This window comes from Pithys albifrons, chromosome 6, assembly GCF_047495875.1.
Source record: "Pithys albifrons albifrons isolate INPA30051 chromosome 6, PitAlb_v1, whole genome shotgun sequence".
NCBI lineage: Eukaryota > Metazoa > Chordata > Aves > Passeriformes > Thamnophilidae > Pithys > Pithys albifrons.
The window spans coordinates 2,062,310-2,078,832 of record NC_092463.1 but is presented as its reverse complement, the minus strand read 5'-3'; the positions used below and the strand labels follow the sequence as shown (position 1 = coordinate 2,078,832).

Below are 16,523 nucleotides of genomic sequence, written 5' to 3'. Positions count from 1 at the left end.
TCTTCAGGGATGTGCTGAGGTGGAGGGAGAATAATGTAAATAATGCAGTGAATGTGCCTTTGGAGGAAGAACCACCGGGTAGTGGTAAATAAATACACATCCATCCATCCTTTGTGAAGATCGTTATCTCTGTGGGTGAACCTTGGCAGCTGGGATGTGAGGAGGCTGCACATCCCTGAGGGATGTGGCTTGGGAGGAAAAAACTATTAGTGGATTTTAGTCCTGCAGAGAGTTGGGAAGCACTTTAGGAAGGGATCGGGGAGGGAGGAGGCGTGAGATGGGGCAGGGTGTGCCCACAGAGCCAGTGTTGGAACTGAGGACCAGCTTTGTCAGGGGATGAGCAAAGTGCTGAGGATCAGGGACCCAGACAGGAGCGCCAGGAACGGGAATGGGAAGGGAAGAAGAGCCAGAAATGCTCGACAGAAGGGTCTGACTGCTGGCAGGAATCCATCAGGTGACAGACACCTGAGGCTCTGGAACTGTGCAGGGTGAAGGTGCTCCAGGTTTTCCGGAGGATTTGTTCTTCCAGGAGGGCGGTGAAGGTGCAGGTGCCGCCTGAGGGTGTTCGCATTCCGAACCCTGCGGGGAAACAGAGGCAGAGGCAGAGGCTGGCAGGGCAGAGAGAGGCAAGGACAGGGCGGTCCGCGGGGCCGAGCCGGGTGACCCTCACGGTCCCTTCCAGCCCCGGCCCTTCGGTGCTCAGCGATTCCATGGCCCAGGACGAGCCACAGCATCCCCATCCTGTTCCCTCCCTCCCTCCCGAGGCTGGCCCGGCGCTCCCGGGGCGGGTCCGAGGGCTGGCCCGGACCAGGTGACACCCCTGGGGAGGTGACATCCCTGGCCGAGGTGACACCCCCGGAGAGGAGAGACTCCTGGTGAGGTGACACTCCCGGGGAAGTGACACTCCCGGAGCGGTGACACCCCCAGCGAGGTGACACCCCCAGCGAGGTGACACTCCCGGCGAGGGTGAGGAGACACCCCCGGGGAGGTGACACCCCCGAGAGGTGACACCCCCGGCAAGGACACACCCCCGGAGAGGTGATACCCCCGGAGAGGTGACACCCCTGGTGAGGTGACACCAACGGCGAGGCGACACCCCCGGAGAGGTGATACCCCCGGAGAGGTGACACCCCTGGTGAGGTGACACCAACTGCGAGGCGACACACCCGGAGAGGTGACACTCCAGGCGAGGAGACACCCCTCGTGAGGTGACACCCTCGGAGACGAGACACCCCCGGAGACGAGCCACTCCAGGGAGGTGACACCCCCGGCGAGGTGACACCCTCGTCGCGGCCGCCTCAGCCATGGAGCGCTACGAGAGGCTGGGCAAGGTCGGCGAGGGCTCCTACGGCGTCGTGTTCAAGTGCCGCAACAGGGACACGGGGCAGATCGTGGCCATCAAGAAGTTCCTGGAGTCGGAGGAGGACCCGCTGATCAGGAAGATCGCCCTGAGGGAGGTTCGAATGCTGAAGGTGGGCGGCTGTGCGAGCCATGAGGGGCTGTCGGGAGGGGACGGGGCTGGGGGAGCCGGGAGGGCACAGAGTGAGGGGACAGGAGTGAGGGGAAAGGTGTGAGGGGACAGTGAGGGGACAGAGTGTGAGGGGACAGTGTGAGGGGACAGGTGTGAGGGGACAGAGTGAGGGGACAGACTGAGGGGACAGGGGGTGAGGGGACAGAGTGTGAGGGGACAGGTGTGAGGGGACAGGGTGAGGGGACAGGTGTGAGGGGACAGGGTGAGGGGACAGGGTGAGGGGACAGAGTGTGAGGGGACAGAGTGTGAGGGGACAGGGCATGGGGGGACAGGGTGTGAGGGGACAGGGTGAGAGGAGACAGAGTGTGAGGGGACAGAGTGAGGGGAGAGAGTGAGGGGAGAGAGTGAGGGGACAGTGTGAGGGGACAGTGTGAGGGGACAGGGTGAGGGGACAGGGCATGGGGGGACAGGGTGAGGGGACAGGGCATGGGGGGACAGGGTGTGAGGGGACAGGGTGAGAGGGGACAGAGTGTGAGGGGACAGAGTGAGGGGAGAGAGTGAGGGGACAGAATGAGGGGATGGTGTGAGGGGACAGAGTGTGAGGGGACAGAGTGAGGGGACAGAGTGTGAGGGGACAGAGTGAGGGGACAGAGTGAGGGGATAGGGTGAGAGGGGACATAATGAGGGGACAGGGTGAGAGGGGACATAATGAGGGGACAGAGTGAGGGGACAGTGGGAGGGGACAGGGCATGGGGGGATGGGGGTGAGGGGACAGGTGTGAGGGGACAGAGTGAGGGGACAGGGTGAGGGGACAGGGTGAGGGGACAGAGTGAAGGGACAGAGTGTGAGGGGACAGAGTGAGGGGACAGGGCATGGGGGGACAGTGTGAGGGGACAGAGTGAGGGGATAGGAGAGGACAATCAGTGAGGATGTGCTTCTGGGCAGGGATTCTGGAGCCAAAGGTTGTGCCTGTTGCTTCATGGCAGAGAGCTGGGAGTCTGTCCCATTTCTTTTTTGAACTCTTTTGTTTCCATAGTTTCCTGAGGCTTTAGGAATGTGTTGTGTGAAAAAACATTTCCTTCTATTTGTTATAAACTTGCTACTGGGTGATGTCACACAGTACCCTCAGCTGTGTGTTCTGAGAAGTGGGGAGAGTTTTTCCCTTTCCACTTTCTCCAGGGTGCTTGTGATTTGTACACTTGCCATCCTTGGAAGTCCATCATCTAAGAAAAACAGTATGTTTATTTTTCAGCTTGATTTTGGGGAGAAGCAGCCTAAGTTTTTCTCCTGTCCTAAGCAAACACAAGACATGCTGTTAAATTTCAATAAAAAATGCTGGAGATGCTTTAACATGTAAAATTATATTCAAGATTTGAAAAGGAAAATAATCATTGGAGAAGCCCTTTGGAGTGCAGATGGGAACTGGATCATCCTTAAGGATCCAAAGCTGGCATAGCTGCAGCCAGGCACAGCAGGATCTGTGATGGGGCACTGTTGATTTTAACAAGTGCAGACATGCTTGTCTTTTCTCTTTTTCTCTGTAAATAGTAACAGTTTGTTTGTTTGTTTGTTTGTTGAGGTATTTCCTGGCTTAGGCAACTCCTGTTTGTCAAAGATAGAGATTGTGTTTCAACGGTTAAAAATGAGGGCCCTGATAAATCATTTTTCTGCACCATAAATGCCTTGCAGACAAAGAGGGGTTTGTGGCCAGGAGCCAAGTGGGTGGTGAGTTTGCAGAGTTTTGAAACCATAGAATGCCAGAATAGTTTGGGTTGGAAGAGACCCCAAAGCCCACCCAGTGCCACCCCTGCCATGGGCAGGGACACCTCCCACCAGCCCAGGGTGCTCCAAGCCCTGTCCAGCCTGGCCTGGGACACTCCCAGGGATGGGGCAGCCACAGCTTCTCTGGGCACCTGTGCCAGGGCCTGCCCACCCTCCCAGACACCAATTCCTTCCCAATATCCCATCTAACCCTGCCCTCTGGCAGTGGAAAACCATTATCCATTGTCCTTGGATATGAGGAAGAAATTCTTGGCTGTGAGGGTTATGAGGCCATGGCAGAGGGACTTTGGACGAGGGATGGAGGGACAAGACACGGAATGGCTTCCCACTGCCAGAGGGCAGGGCTGGGTGGGATATTGGGAAGGAATTGGTGGCTGTGAGGGTGGGCAGGCCCTGGCACAGGTGCCCAGAGAAGCTGTGGCTGCCCCATCCCTGGGAGTGTCCCAGGCCGGGTTGGACAGGGCTTGGAGCAGCCTGGGCTGGTGGGAGGTGTCCCTGCCCATGGCAGGGGGTGGAACTGTGTGATCTTTGGAGTCTCTTTCAACCCAGACTATTCCAGGATTCCATGAACACATGAGGTGGATTGAGAGGAAGAAGCAGAAATAAAAACTCTCCTGACTGACCCACGCCGACTGTGACAACAAACCTGTTGAAGCTGAGGCCCTGTGCTTCAGAGCAGCTCTTCCTAAATGAGTGCTTGCCTGCTGCAGGCTCTTGCCCCTGTGATTTCCAAGCCTGTCCTTGTGGTGCCCTCACAGGCTGGGTCTGCACAGTGACAGGCACTGCTGGAATAACCATGGGCACCATGGTGACTTCTTTATCTGAGGCACTTGCTGAAGCCAAGCCGAGTTACTGCCCATGGCCAGCTCCTAAAGCAAGTACACCCAGGCAGAACTGGAGCTGAGCTGGTGCTTCACACTGTGCTGTGCTTGTTTAAAGGGTTCAGCTTAAGGAATTGCAGCCTGCAGGCAAAATCTCTGTCCCCCACACCTCTATCCTGTCCAGTAACTGACCAGTCCCTCTGTGGCAATGCATTCTCAATACATGGCTTGGAGAATGTCATGCCAGAAATGGGCTGATGAAGAAAATCCACCAGCCACTGAGAATGCTTTAACAACTGATGTTTTTAATGTGGTTTAAATTTACTAAATGTAAAAAGTGCATAGTCACTGCTTGTTCTTCCCATAAACCCCTGCCAGGCCAGGGGGCTGGGAGAAGGACAGTGACCTCATATTTCCTGTAACCCTCTCCCATTGAATGTAAATCCCCTTACTCCTATTGGCACAAATCCAGACTTCCCTCTTGTCCCTTATTGGTGAATTTGTCTCCCTCCAAAGTCCATATAAACCTGTACCCCTGATTAAACTCCCTCTTTGTTCCTGCCTTTGCCAGTGGTCCCTGTGTGTCCTTCCTGGGGGGCTCTCAGAGACCACATGGTCGGGGTGAGCAGAGAGCACCCACTTCTCCAGGGTTAATGGACTGACAATCCAGGACCAGGAGATTCCATATCGTTGCAGATTCCTTCAGCACACAACACAACGAGGTGACAAGAAACCAACCCTCATAGTTCCTCCACTGTGTGTTACAGCAACTCAAACACCCCAACCTGGTGAACCTGCTGGAAGTGTTCAGGAGGAAGAGGAAGCTGCATCTGGTCTTCGAGTACTGTGACCACACAGTTCTCCACGAGCTGGACAAGCACCCCCGGGGGTGAGTGGCCTGTCCCTCCCTGGGAACTTTGAGCAGAGGACTCAGGGTGTCCTTGTCGCTGCTGCCCTGCGGATTTTCAGAGGAATTTCACTAATTACAGAAGAGGTTTCTCAGCCCAGGGCTCTGTTACTGTGGGTTAGCAATGACATGCACAGGAATGGTGTGTGAGCCCGTGTGTGCCCCAGTGCTGTGCTGCTCACCATGGAGATGGGAGTGCTGAGCTGAGCATTTGGGTGAGCTTGGGCTGGCTGGGCAGCAGCAAACCTGAGGGCTGGGAGCAGCTGGTGTGTCACTGCAGGGCTGTGTCCCCCAGCCCTCCTGGCACTGCTCCCCAGGTGTGCTGCACATCTCTGGCACTGGGGCACATCACTGAGCACCAAACACAGAATCACAGAGTCACGGAATCACTTAGGGTGGAAAAGCCTCTAAGGCCGTTCAATCCAACTGTTATCCAGCACTGCCAAGCCCACCACTAACCCATGTCCCCAAGGGCCACATTTACACAGCTTTTGGATGCTTTCAGCCCTCAGAAGGACAAGTGGGTTGGCAGGAATTCCCAGGAGCTGTGCCTGCCCCTCCCTGCACAGCCCCAGTGAGGTCCCTCCTCAAACAGGCACTTGCAGCGAGCTGAGCTGCACACAGGGCTGGTTCTCTCACACTGTGTAAATGACACTCCCACTGAATGCATTGTCCCTAATTGCCCACAGTGATTTGGTGCTGTGGAAATGCCAAGCAGAAGTGCATAAATCATTTTACAGGCCTGCAGCTAAATGAATTGCCTGCAGGAGACTGATGGGGGGTTGAGTAAACAAGAGCCTGTTATTCCCTTTCTCCCTGATGTGGAGCTCCAGGAGAATGGAGCATGGGGATAGCACATGGCTTTGTGAGCTGCTGAGCAGCTGTCCCCCCAGGCTGAACCAGTTCATCTGGAATCTGAAGAGAGGATGGATAACCCTTCCTGAAGAAAACACCTGACATTTGCTTTTTGTTCATCAAAACAACCCCAGTGTGGATGAGTATGTGCCACCTGGCTGCACACCTGGCCTTCCATCCTCACAGGTGGCCAAGTCTGTTGTGGTCAGGTTAGGGTGGGTGGGCACTCACTGTTCCCATGTCACTTGACCAACTCCATCCCCTTGTCCAGCTGCCAGTGCAGCACTTACATCATTCTGGGGTGTTTCTGGAAGGAATCTCAAGCATTGCCACATTTGTGTCAGCACAAGACCCTCAGCACTGACAGCAGAAAGTGCCATAAAGAAAACCCCAGGCTTGTATTGTTTTGGTTTAGGTTTTAGGTAAGTTTTTTCTTTATGACAAATCAGAAGCTTTTCTGCACTAAACACATGAAATAAAATTGCATTTGAGATTGAAAGTACCAAGAGTGTCACCTCTGCCTTTCCTGGGGTTGTTGAAGATCATTACAGACAGCCAAGGCAGTTTAAGAACAGTTGCCCAGTAACACAAAGAGAGGAGAGGGGGCTGGGAAGTGTTTGCCAGCCGTGGGAGGGAAGGAGAAGGGATCCAAACCAAAGCAGAGCTTTATAGTCTTGTGTGAACACCCTTCCCTGCCTCATTTTGTCACCCTTCTGGACAATCAGTGCCATGACAGCATTGCACAGCTGTGTCTATACCATGGATACTCCAACAGCTCCAGCCCTGAGCAGACAGAGAGGGAGAGAGGCCTGCTGGCATTTCAGGACTGCCAGGAAATGTGGATGCCAAACCCAGCCACAGGACAGGATCTGCCATGGACTCACACACACTGTGGTCACCATTGGCAGGCCTGGCTGTGACAGTGGTACCAGCCACTCTGTCACACTCCTAACTGCAACAAATCCTTGGCTCTTGTTGCACTGACTGGATTTGGGAGTGTTTTCTGACTTGGACCCTGATGGTTTTGCTCAGAGATCCCTGTACAATGCCAGCACTCAAAGGCCTCCTCTTCCTCTTTCCTGTAATACCAAAGTTATTTTTAATGGCCAAAATGCAACTGTGTTTTTTCAAACAGGGTGCCAGAGTATCTGGTGAAGAGCATAACCTGGCAGACCCTCCAGGCTGTGAACTTCTGCCATAAACACAATGTGAGTCCCCTAAACAGCACTAATGGTCAATGGGACATGGCCTTGCATGAGAGGGAGCTTCTGTGGGCATTTTTCTGATTATAGAACTTTCACAGGGCACACTCAGATGGAATTTCCTGTTTTCAGCAGGAAAAACATCTGAAATATTGATGCACACCCACAACAGCTGCATTTACTGTCACACAGGCCCCTTGGGTTGGCTGGCAAGGATGATTTGCACTGATGGCCTTAGACAAGCCTCCAGGTGGAACAGGAATGTATCCCTGAGTATTCCCTGTGCCATGCAGTACAACTGGTGTCCAGGAAACTGCCTTCCCAGCTCATCAGCTGAGAGCTGAGCAAACTGCTGCTGGTTTCACAGCAAGTCCTTCTGTTGGCAGTCACGGGCCTTGAATTGTGGCACCAGTTAAAAGGTTTCAAAACTTGGGCACAGTAAACCCCTTTTGCAACCCCTCCTCTGCCTTCTGGAGGGGGACACGAGTTGTGGAGGGGGACACAGATATTTTAGTGGGAATGCTTTAAGAAGCAGGGAAGGAGAAGGAGCCTTTTGGAGAAGTTCTTTATGCAAACTTAGCTGGAAATGTCTTTGGGTTTGTTCCTCTGCCAGTGTTTGCAATTTAAGAGTGGGGCAGGAGATGGCCCTGGAGTGGGTGTTTTGTCTTTGCTGGGAGAATTATGTCCAGCTGAGCCACAGGAACTTGGCCAGAGGTTTCTCCTGCTTCCAAGATTTGTTGGTTTGCATCTTTCTTCTGTTCCCCTGCTCAGTCTGGAAGATTTAATGGAGTTTTAGAGCAGAGGGAACAATGAGATGCTGCAGCCTGAGCTGCTGTAGATCATAGGTAATGAGGTTTTATGCAGCTGCCCTTTTTGGAACTCCATGGCAGTGGTTTAATAAGCAGCATTTCAGTCCTCAGGAGGAGACACAATTATTTACCACCAGCTTAGAAAGGCAAGTCTGAGGTGTTTGCACTGAAATGATGATGGGGAAAGGACAACGTGAGCCAGACCCTGGTATGCTGAGCAGACCAAAAGAAATGAAGGTCTCTGCTAGTTTGATCAGCAGAAATGCTTTGCCAAGCCCAATTCAGTTGCTGTGAAGGTTAAGGGCACCTCCCAACAATCACAGAATCGCTGATGTTGGAAGGGAAATAATCTTGTCCAGCCCTCCCACTCAAGCTTAGTTAGAACAGGCTGCTCAGAAACTTTTCCAGTCAGGGTTTGAATATTTCCAAGACTGAAGGCTTCACAGACTCCCTGGACAACCTGTTTGGGTGTCTGACCACCCTCTCAGTAAAAAAAGCTAAAATGAATTGCTTAGATTTAAATGGAATTTCCCACGTGTTCAGTTTGTACCCATTGCCTCTGTCCCCTGGTACCCCCGAGGAGAATCTGGATCCTTTTCCTTTACTTCTTCCCATCAGATAATTATGCACATTGACAAGATCCCCCCCTGGGCCTTCTCTTCTCAGTGGCCCTTCACTGGAGTCTCTCCAGCACGCCCAGACCTCTGGATGTGTCTCACCTGTGCTGAGCAGAGCTCAGTGAGTAGAGGTCAGCACAGGTGAGCAGAGCTCTGGGAGCTTTGCCAGCAGAATCAGTTGCCAGGAGCTTCCCAGCTGGTTCTGGGAGCTGACTCGCTGTTGTGCAGGTGATACAGAGCTGTGCACCTGCAGCTGGGAGCCTGCACAGAATCTCATCCCACAGGTGGGCTTTGGGCAGGGAATTGTTCTGCCCACCAGGATGTGCCTTCAGCTGCTGCTCAGAAATCCTTCCACCTCTTTCAGCAGGAATGATGCCTGGTGCAATGTGCAAGGGGTGTGTGGATGAATTCAGAGGGTCTTTATTTGAGGGCCAGGTTAAATACTTGCTTCTGAGCTTGTCTTTTTCTGTCTCCAGTGCATCCACCGAGATGTCAAGCCAGAAAACATCCTGATAACAAAGCACTCGGTCATCAAACTCTGTGACTTTGGATTTGCTCGAATCCTGAGTGAGTGCTGCTACATACACGGATCGTTAACACGGGAAAGCTCCACTGCAGCGTAGGATCAGCCTTGCAAACACTCACTTGTCTTTGCCTGATGCACCTGGAAATTGTCCTGTGTAAAGGCTGTTGTGTTTTCCCAGGGAAGCTCTGCTAGGGGCTGGGTTAGAGATCCCCAGACCTTGAAGGAATGAGCCCAGACACCACGGTGATAGGAATCTATAAACAGCCTGAGCTCCCTGCTGGGCAGCTGAGCTGCTGGGGGTGCTGGCACAGGAGATGGAAGTTGGCCGTGGGCGTCTTGGAGCTGCCCAGCCGTTGTTTATGCAATGCTGGAGACACAGCTGGAGTTCCCTGGCAGTCAGACCCCTCGGGCTGCCTCTCCAAACACTGGCTTCACATTTTCCGTTGGAAATAAACCCCCTAGTCTGGTTTATTTTAGCTCCTGTTCAGACAAATCACGTGGGCTCTGAGAACTGCCCACTGGCTGCTGCAGGGCCCTGCTGTGGAGCTCTGAACATTTTCATTTGGAGAAAAACACGGGCCTGATTTTGCCAGATCCAAAGAGTTTCCAAAGCAGGGTTCTGCGAGAGGCCAGTGGCTCATCCCGTTCCTGCAGCCACTGCCTGCCCAGGAGGTGCCACAACACGTGTAACAACCCATGACAGCTGCTCTGCATCGCCTGACCCACTTTCCTCTCTGCTTCCCTCCTCCCCGACCCCAACCCAGCCGGTCCCAGTGACTACTACACCGACTACGTGGCCACGCGCTGGTACCGCGCCCCGGAGCTGCTGGTGGGGGACACGCAGTACGGGCCCCCCGTGGACATCTGGGCCATCGGCTGCGTCTTCGCCGAGCTGCTCTGCGGGGCCCCCCTGTGGCCCGGCAAGTCCGACGTGGACCAGCTGTACCTGATCCGCAGAACGCTGGGTGAGTGTCCCCTGCACGGCTGTCCCCGCGCCCTCGGCAGGACTGCAGCTTGCCCAGGTGCTGGGAATTGGTCTCTTCTCCCAGGCACTCAGCAATAGGACAAGGGGGCACGATGGGCTCAAGCTCTGCCAGGGGAAATTGAAGTTGGAGATCAGAAAGAAATTCTTTGCAGAGAGAGTGCTCAGGGATTGGAATGGGCTGCCCAGAGAGGGGGTGGATTCCCCATCCCTGGAGGTTTTTAAGGTGAGCTTGGCCGTGGCACTGAGTGCCATGATCTGGTAAAGGAACTGGAGTTGGACCAAGGGTTGGACTTGATGATCTCGGAGCTCTTTTCCAACCCAATCCATTCTGTGATTCTGTGATTCCATGGATGTGGCACTGAATGAGAATCCACCACATCTTGATCCAACCCTATTGAATCCACCATTTCTTGATCCAACCCTACTGTGATCACCAGCCCAGGGCACTTTGTGCCCTGGGCTGGTGATCACAGTGGGGTTGAATCAAGGGTTGGACTTGATGATCTCGGAGGTCTTTTCCAACCCAATTGATTCTATCATTCTATGATTCTATGATTAATCAGGAGGAGCCAGGAGGTGAATTTACCCCATGAACCTCTGCCTTTAGTAAGTGCTTGTTTGAGATGTTCCTGTCCTTAAGGAGCTGGGATTTCCTGGCATGACATGCAGTGTCCAGTGGACCAGGATCATGGCCTGCAGACAGACTGGAACCATCTCTCCACTCTCTTTAGTGGTGGCCTTCAGGAAGCTGTGTGTGGTGCTGGGCTGATGAGGAAAGATGTGGGATGTGTCAGGTGACCCCTCCTGGTCCCTTGGGTGGCTCGGTGACTGCTGGGGTGGGGCAGCACAGCACCCCCTGCCTCTGCCCTTCCACATCTTCACCTGCCTCCTCACAAGGCACTGAGGTGCCTGTATCAGAAAGGAGCAGGAATGTTGTGCATAAAGGTGTGAAAGATCCAGGTGTTTTTCAGCATTTGGTACCAAGCAAAGTGGTCAGTGAACAGTTGGATTGAGTTCATCCCAGCTGTGGAGGTCTCATAAGTGTGGCCAGTGCCTGTCGATGGCTGTGTCTGGGAAAGGGACTGTGAACATGCAGCTTGTCTGTTCCATGGGTTTAACTTTATTCATCAAGGAGTTTTAGGAACCACTCTGGATTTATTTGTTAAATAAATGAGCCCTTATCCCCCATAACACTTAAATTAATCTGGTCTTGTTGAGTCTGTTTGATCTTGCTGTGTAACCTCTGATTTCTTATCTGGCAACAAAAAACCCCCAGTTTTAATTGAAATGTATTGGAATGAACTGAGACGTGTAACTTTTACTGAGCAGTTCATAAAACTAATGGCTTTAAACAGATAATCTCCTTAGCTAGAAAAATAGTTCAACACTGACTGCTTCATCCTGCAGAAGCCATTAATGCCAGTGTTAGATAGTTCTAATTTATTTTTAGTGGTAGGGTTTCAGCCTGAAGAGATTCCCATTGGATCCAGGTGCTGGACTGAGGTGCTGTTTACAGAGCAAAGCTCCTTGGTGGAAGCTGTGCCATTGTCGGGGTTGGCATTTTACTGGCTCCTTTGTTATGGATTTTATTTTAGCATTTTCCTTGCTCTGAGCTGCTCTAAGCTTCAAAAAAGCTGCTTTGGGGAAAAGTTACAGCATGTTCCTGGTGAGGCTGCACTTCAGCTCTGTTCTCTACAACATGTTTGGGGGTATCCAAAGAGAACTTCACCACCATGAGTTGTTTTTCTGAAGCTGGAACACTTGTGGCCCTGCCTTTCCCTCAGCACAGTCACACAGGTGTGGGATCACTGATGGCCAGAATGGAGATTTATTGTCAAAAAGAACATTTCCTCAGCTCACTTGGTGGTATTGCATCTCTTTAGTTAGAATCATAGAATCATAGAATGGATTGGGTTGGAAAAGACCTCCAAGATCATTGAGTCCAACCCTTGGTCCAACTCTAGTCCATTTACTAGATCATGGCACCCAGTGCCACGTCCAATCTGTGTTTAAAAACCTCCAGGGATGGGGAATCCACCCCCTCTCTGGGCAGCCCATTCCAATGCCTGAGCACTCTCTCTGCAAAGAAATTTTTTCTGATATCCAGCTTAAATTTCCCCTGGCAGAGCTTGAGCCCATCATGCCCCCTTGACCTATTGCTGAGTGCCTGGGAGAAGAGACCAACCCCCACCTGGCCAGAACTTCCCTTCAGGGAGTTCCAGACAGTGCTGAGGTCACCTCTGAGCCTCCTCTTCTCCAGGCTAAACACCCCCAGCTCCCTCAGCCTCTCCCCATAGGACTTGTGCTCCAGTCCCTTCACCAGCCTTGTTGCTCTTCTCTGGTCCCGCTCCAGCCCCTCAATGTCTTTCCTCAACTGAGGGGCCCAGAACTGAACACAACACTCAAGATGTGGCCTCCCCAAGGCAGAGTCCAGGGAAAGGGTCACTGCCCTGGGCCTGCTGGCCACACTAGTTTGGATCCAGGCCAGGATCCCATTGGCCTTCTTGGCCACCTGGGCACACTGTTGGCTCCTGTTGAGCTTCCTGTCCCTCAGTCCCCCCAGGTCCCTCTGCCTGGCTGCTCTCCAGCCACTCTGTGCCCAGCCTGGAGCACTGCAGGGGGTTGTTGTGGCCAAAGGGCAGGACCTGCACTTGGCCTTGTTGAACTTCATCCCATTGGAATCAGCCCATCTCTCAAGTCTATCCAGTTGTTCTCTTGCATGGCATCAGCTTTGTTAGAGGTTACAGCCTTGTTCAGTGCAGGCACTGGACATCCAGCAAATTAATCCACCTTTGTTTCTTTCAATTCTTGGCTGAAGGGGATCTCATTCCCAGGCACCAGCAAGTGTTCAGCACCAACCAGTTCTTCAGTGGGGTGAGAATCCCAGACCCAGAGAGCATGGTAAGAGCTGCCTCCAGATGCCCTTCCCTTGAGCCTCCTGCTAACCAGCCACCCTTCCCCTCCAATCCACTCTGCAGTGCTAAGGAGACAGGCTGTAGGGACAGGGAAGTGTTCCTGCCTCTTTTCACCCTCGTGCTGCCAGCTTTGGAATTAGAGCTGGAAAAGCCTGGCACAGCTTGACCAGCCCTTTGCTGCTCAGCATTTTTCCCAGTCCAAAAGCTTTGCCCTCTACTTTGCCAGCATGCACCAGAAGATTATTTGGATGTGGCTGAACCCCTCTCATGACACTTTAATTTCTGCACTATGTGAAAACAATCAAAAAGTGATTAATCTCCTCTCCTTCTCCCCATTTCTGGTGGCACAGCAGCTGAGCCCCCACCCTCAGTAATGCCAGAATGGAGTGCCAATGGCAGTTTGTGAGGAACAGGTCACACTGCTCTGGAAAGTTGGGTCTCCATCCCCTGAGGAATGAAAAGCTTGCTACTATGAGCACATTCATTGTTTTTTTTTCCCTCCAGGAGCCATTGGAAATGAAATTTCCCAATATTTCATACTCTGCTCTGTCTCTCATGAAGGTAAGAAAACTCCAGCCCTGCACTGAGATGAGCAAATGGGGTCTCTGTCCCTTTTCAGTGAATGGTGTGAGTTGGGGGCTGTTATCAGAGATTCATTGAAGAATAGAGCTGGTTTCCTACCCCATCTGATTGTAACTGTTCCTTGAGCTACAATTCCTATTGCACCTGTGGCTGCCCCATCCCTGGGAGTGTCCCAGGCCAGGTTGGATGAGGTTTGGAGCAACCTGGGCTGGTGGGAGGTGTCCCTGCCCATGGCAGAGGGTGGAACAGGATGGGCTTTAAGGTCCCTTCCAACCCAAACCATTCCATGATTCTGGTTAATTGCTGCAATTGCTGTGTGTCAGCTGCTCCTCAAGCTTCATGCTGACTGAAAAGCCACTCTGAGACTCCATTAACAAAATGATTAGCACATGTACCTGTGGGAATACTTGACTGTGGTGAGTAGCTGGATTGTGCAGGCTTGTTCCATGAGTGTTTTGTGTGATCCTCCATCTTTTCTAAGGGATGCCTTCGGATGGACCCTGCGGAGAGGCAGAGCTGTGAGCAGCTGCTGCAGCATCCCTATTTTGACAGCTTTAGGGAGACAGTGGATCTGGGGAAAGAACATGAGAAAACAGCTCGGAAACCAGCCAGGCCGACCCGGAAGCACAGGCCAGGGGTAACATTTCCACAGTGTTTAATGTTCTGTGCCTGAGGAGGGGCTGGTTCTTCTGTTTGACTCACAGGGGCTGGGCTGGGCTGGCAGTTCAGGGTGTTGGACTGGTGTCAGTTTTATCCTAAGATAAAAGCAAACCTCCTGGCTAAAGAGTAAATCACACAAAGTGGATACTGCACTGCAGCTCCATGGGGCACTGGGGTAACAATCAGAGTATCCAGGAATGTGCATTCCTGAAAAAGAGTAGGAGAGCTGAACAAACTGGACACACTTACATGGCTGGTTTAATTTGGGATCTTTTTGCTCCTTTTGAATGCCAAGTTATGAGAGATGCTGAAAAAACCCAGTTCTGTTTGTAAGTGCTGATGGGACGTGACCCCAAACTCAGTTCCACATTACTCCACACACTGGGTGTTTCTGCAGCTGGGGCTGCCAAGCAAATGTCTCCCTGCCCCTTCAGCCCTTCTGGACTCCATCCCAAGTGCCCACATCAGCCTCACAATGCCAGTCATTCCCCACAGCAGCTGCAAGGCTGAGCTGGAAACAGGCAGGGAGCTGGAGGCGAGGGATGAAGAACTGCAGTGTGTGAATTCCTGCATCAAACTGGGTTGCCTCTTCTGTTCCTATATTGTGGGATATAACAGCAATATTTTTCTTGCCCTGGATGACTGGAAGAAATTCCTTTAATGAGTTGATCTCATTGCAGTCTGGTTGTAGAATCCCAGATCCATCACTCATGGTATGAAAAGTACAGGATGACAGTAGGATAGTGACATTTTTCCATATGAAGAATGAAATGTGTGCTTTATTCTAATTCCAGACCAATACACTCTGTGTAATTTTTCCTTCAGTTACAGCACCTGCCCCAGCTGACCAGTAGTAACGTTCTCCCAGCTTTGGACAACAAGAAGCACTGCTGCAAAACAAGAAAATCCAACTACCACTTCCCAAACATCTGACCAGGTGGCAGACTCAGACTTGAGTGTTCAAAGTTCAAGTCATTTGGGATTTATAAATGGAGGATTCGCAGTAAAAACTAAATTACTCAACGTTATGACATGTACAAGGTGAGTGCAGCCTGAGAGGCTGCCTGACTGCTCCAGGTAGTTCTCAGCCTGCTCAGACACACCTGCCTTGCTGCTGCAGGTACAGATCAGAGTATTGAAACTACTGGTAGTGACTCCACAGGGGCACAGGCACCACTCCCAGGAGAACTGATCAACAATAACCATGTTGTTTCTTTGGTCTGTTCAGAGTTTCTCCTGCATGTTTCATCCTTGCATTGAGGTTTGCTTTTATTAGCTGATTTTGACAATAGTGAAGCCACTTGCTTGTAGTTACAGAAATGGTTTATATCAAAACTAATCATGAACATAATTTATAACACAATTTGTAACATTGGCCAGACACAGGCAGGAATCCTACCTAAGCATTTGTATTAGAGTGACTTGGGCTTGTGGAATCTCAGGATGTCATACTGGGTTCATTTTGAATAAATGTAGCTGCTTTTTCCAATTTACTGGATGTATTTTACTATGTAAAGTTTTGCTGCTGGGCAAGGAACATCCTTTTTTTTACTTAAAACTAAGACCAGAAATGTTTTGTTTTCCCAGTACCTTCTGTGTTCCACAACAGTCAAAGCCATTTCAGTGGGACAGGTGCCATGTCCTCAGACTGTGCCTGTCAGCCTTTTGTCTCCTTACACTGGAGGTCCATGTCTGAGCCAGCACTGTGGATCTGCTCTCTTGGAGTCACTGCCTCCTGCCCTTATCTAACCTCAAACTGAGGAATTTGACTTAAGATGCCTTGTTCTCCCTGAATCCTGGGGGCAGTTCTGGGCCCCTCAGACACTGAGGGGCTGGAGCATGACCAGGGCAGGGGCTGGAGCTGGGCAGGGGCTGGAGCAGCAGCTGAGGGAGCTGGGGGGGCTCAGCTGCAGCAAAGGAAGCTCAGAGGGGACCTTCTGGCTCTGCAATCCCTGCCAGGAGAGGGGAGCCAGGACAGGGGGTCGGGAACAGGGACAGGGCACAGGGACAGGAGGAGAGGGCACGGCCTCAGGCTGGGCCAGGGCAGGGACAGGTTGGATATTAGGGAAGACTTCCTCATGGGAAGGGTTGTCCAGCCCTGGCACAGCTGCCCAGGGCAGGGGTGGATCCCCATTCCTGGAGGGATTTAAAAGCCCTGTGGATGTGGCACTTGGGGACACAGGGCAGTGGTGGCCTTGGCAGTGCTGGGGGAACAGTTGGATGATCTCAGACAGCTTTTCCAAGCTCAGCAATTCTTTGACTCTCATTTATCAGGTAAAGGACTGCACAGAGCTAATGCAGTCCATGTCAGCACAAGGGTGTCCCCAGGAACTGCTGCTCCTCCACAGACAGCGTGTTCTGTTCAGTGTTCCAAGGGGGTGGCCCTGCCTG

General features: G+C 52.2%; 1 protein-coding gene across 1 annotated transcript; it reads left to right on the top strand.

The window, feature by feature from the left end:
* The first annotated feature begins 1,091 nt into the window (after positions 1 to 1,091).
* On the top strand, positions 1,092 to 15,619 carry CDKL1 (cyclin dependent kinase like 1). Its single transcript, XM_071559328.1, has 9 exons — positions 1,092 to 1,472; positions 4,842 to 4,963; positions 6,972 to 7,044; positions 8,941 to 9,031; positions 9,755 to 9,955; positions 12,794 to 12,876; positions 13,395 to 13,451; positions 13,954 to 14,109; positions 14,958 to 15,619. Exons 1-9 carry the CDS (start codon positions 1,305 to 1,307, stop codon positions 15,063 to 15,065), a joined length of 1,059 nt encoding a protein of 352 aa, XP_071415429.1. The 5' UTR covers positions 1,092 to 1,304; the 3' UTR covers positions 15,066 to 15,619.
* The last annotated feature ends 904 nt before the right edge of the window (positions 15,620 to 16,523 follow it).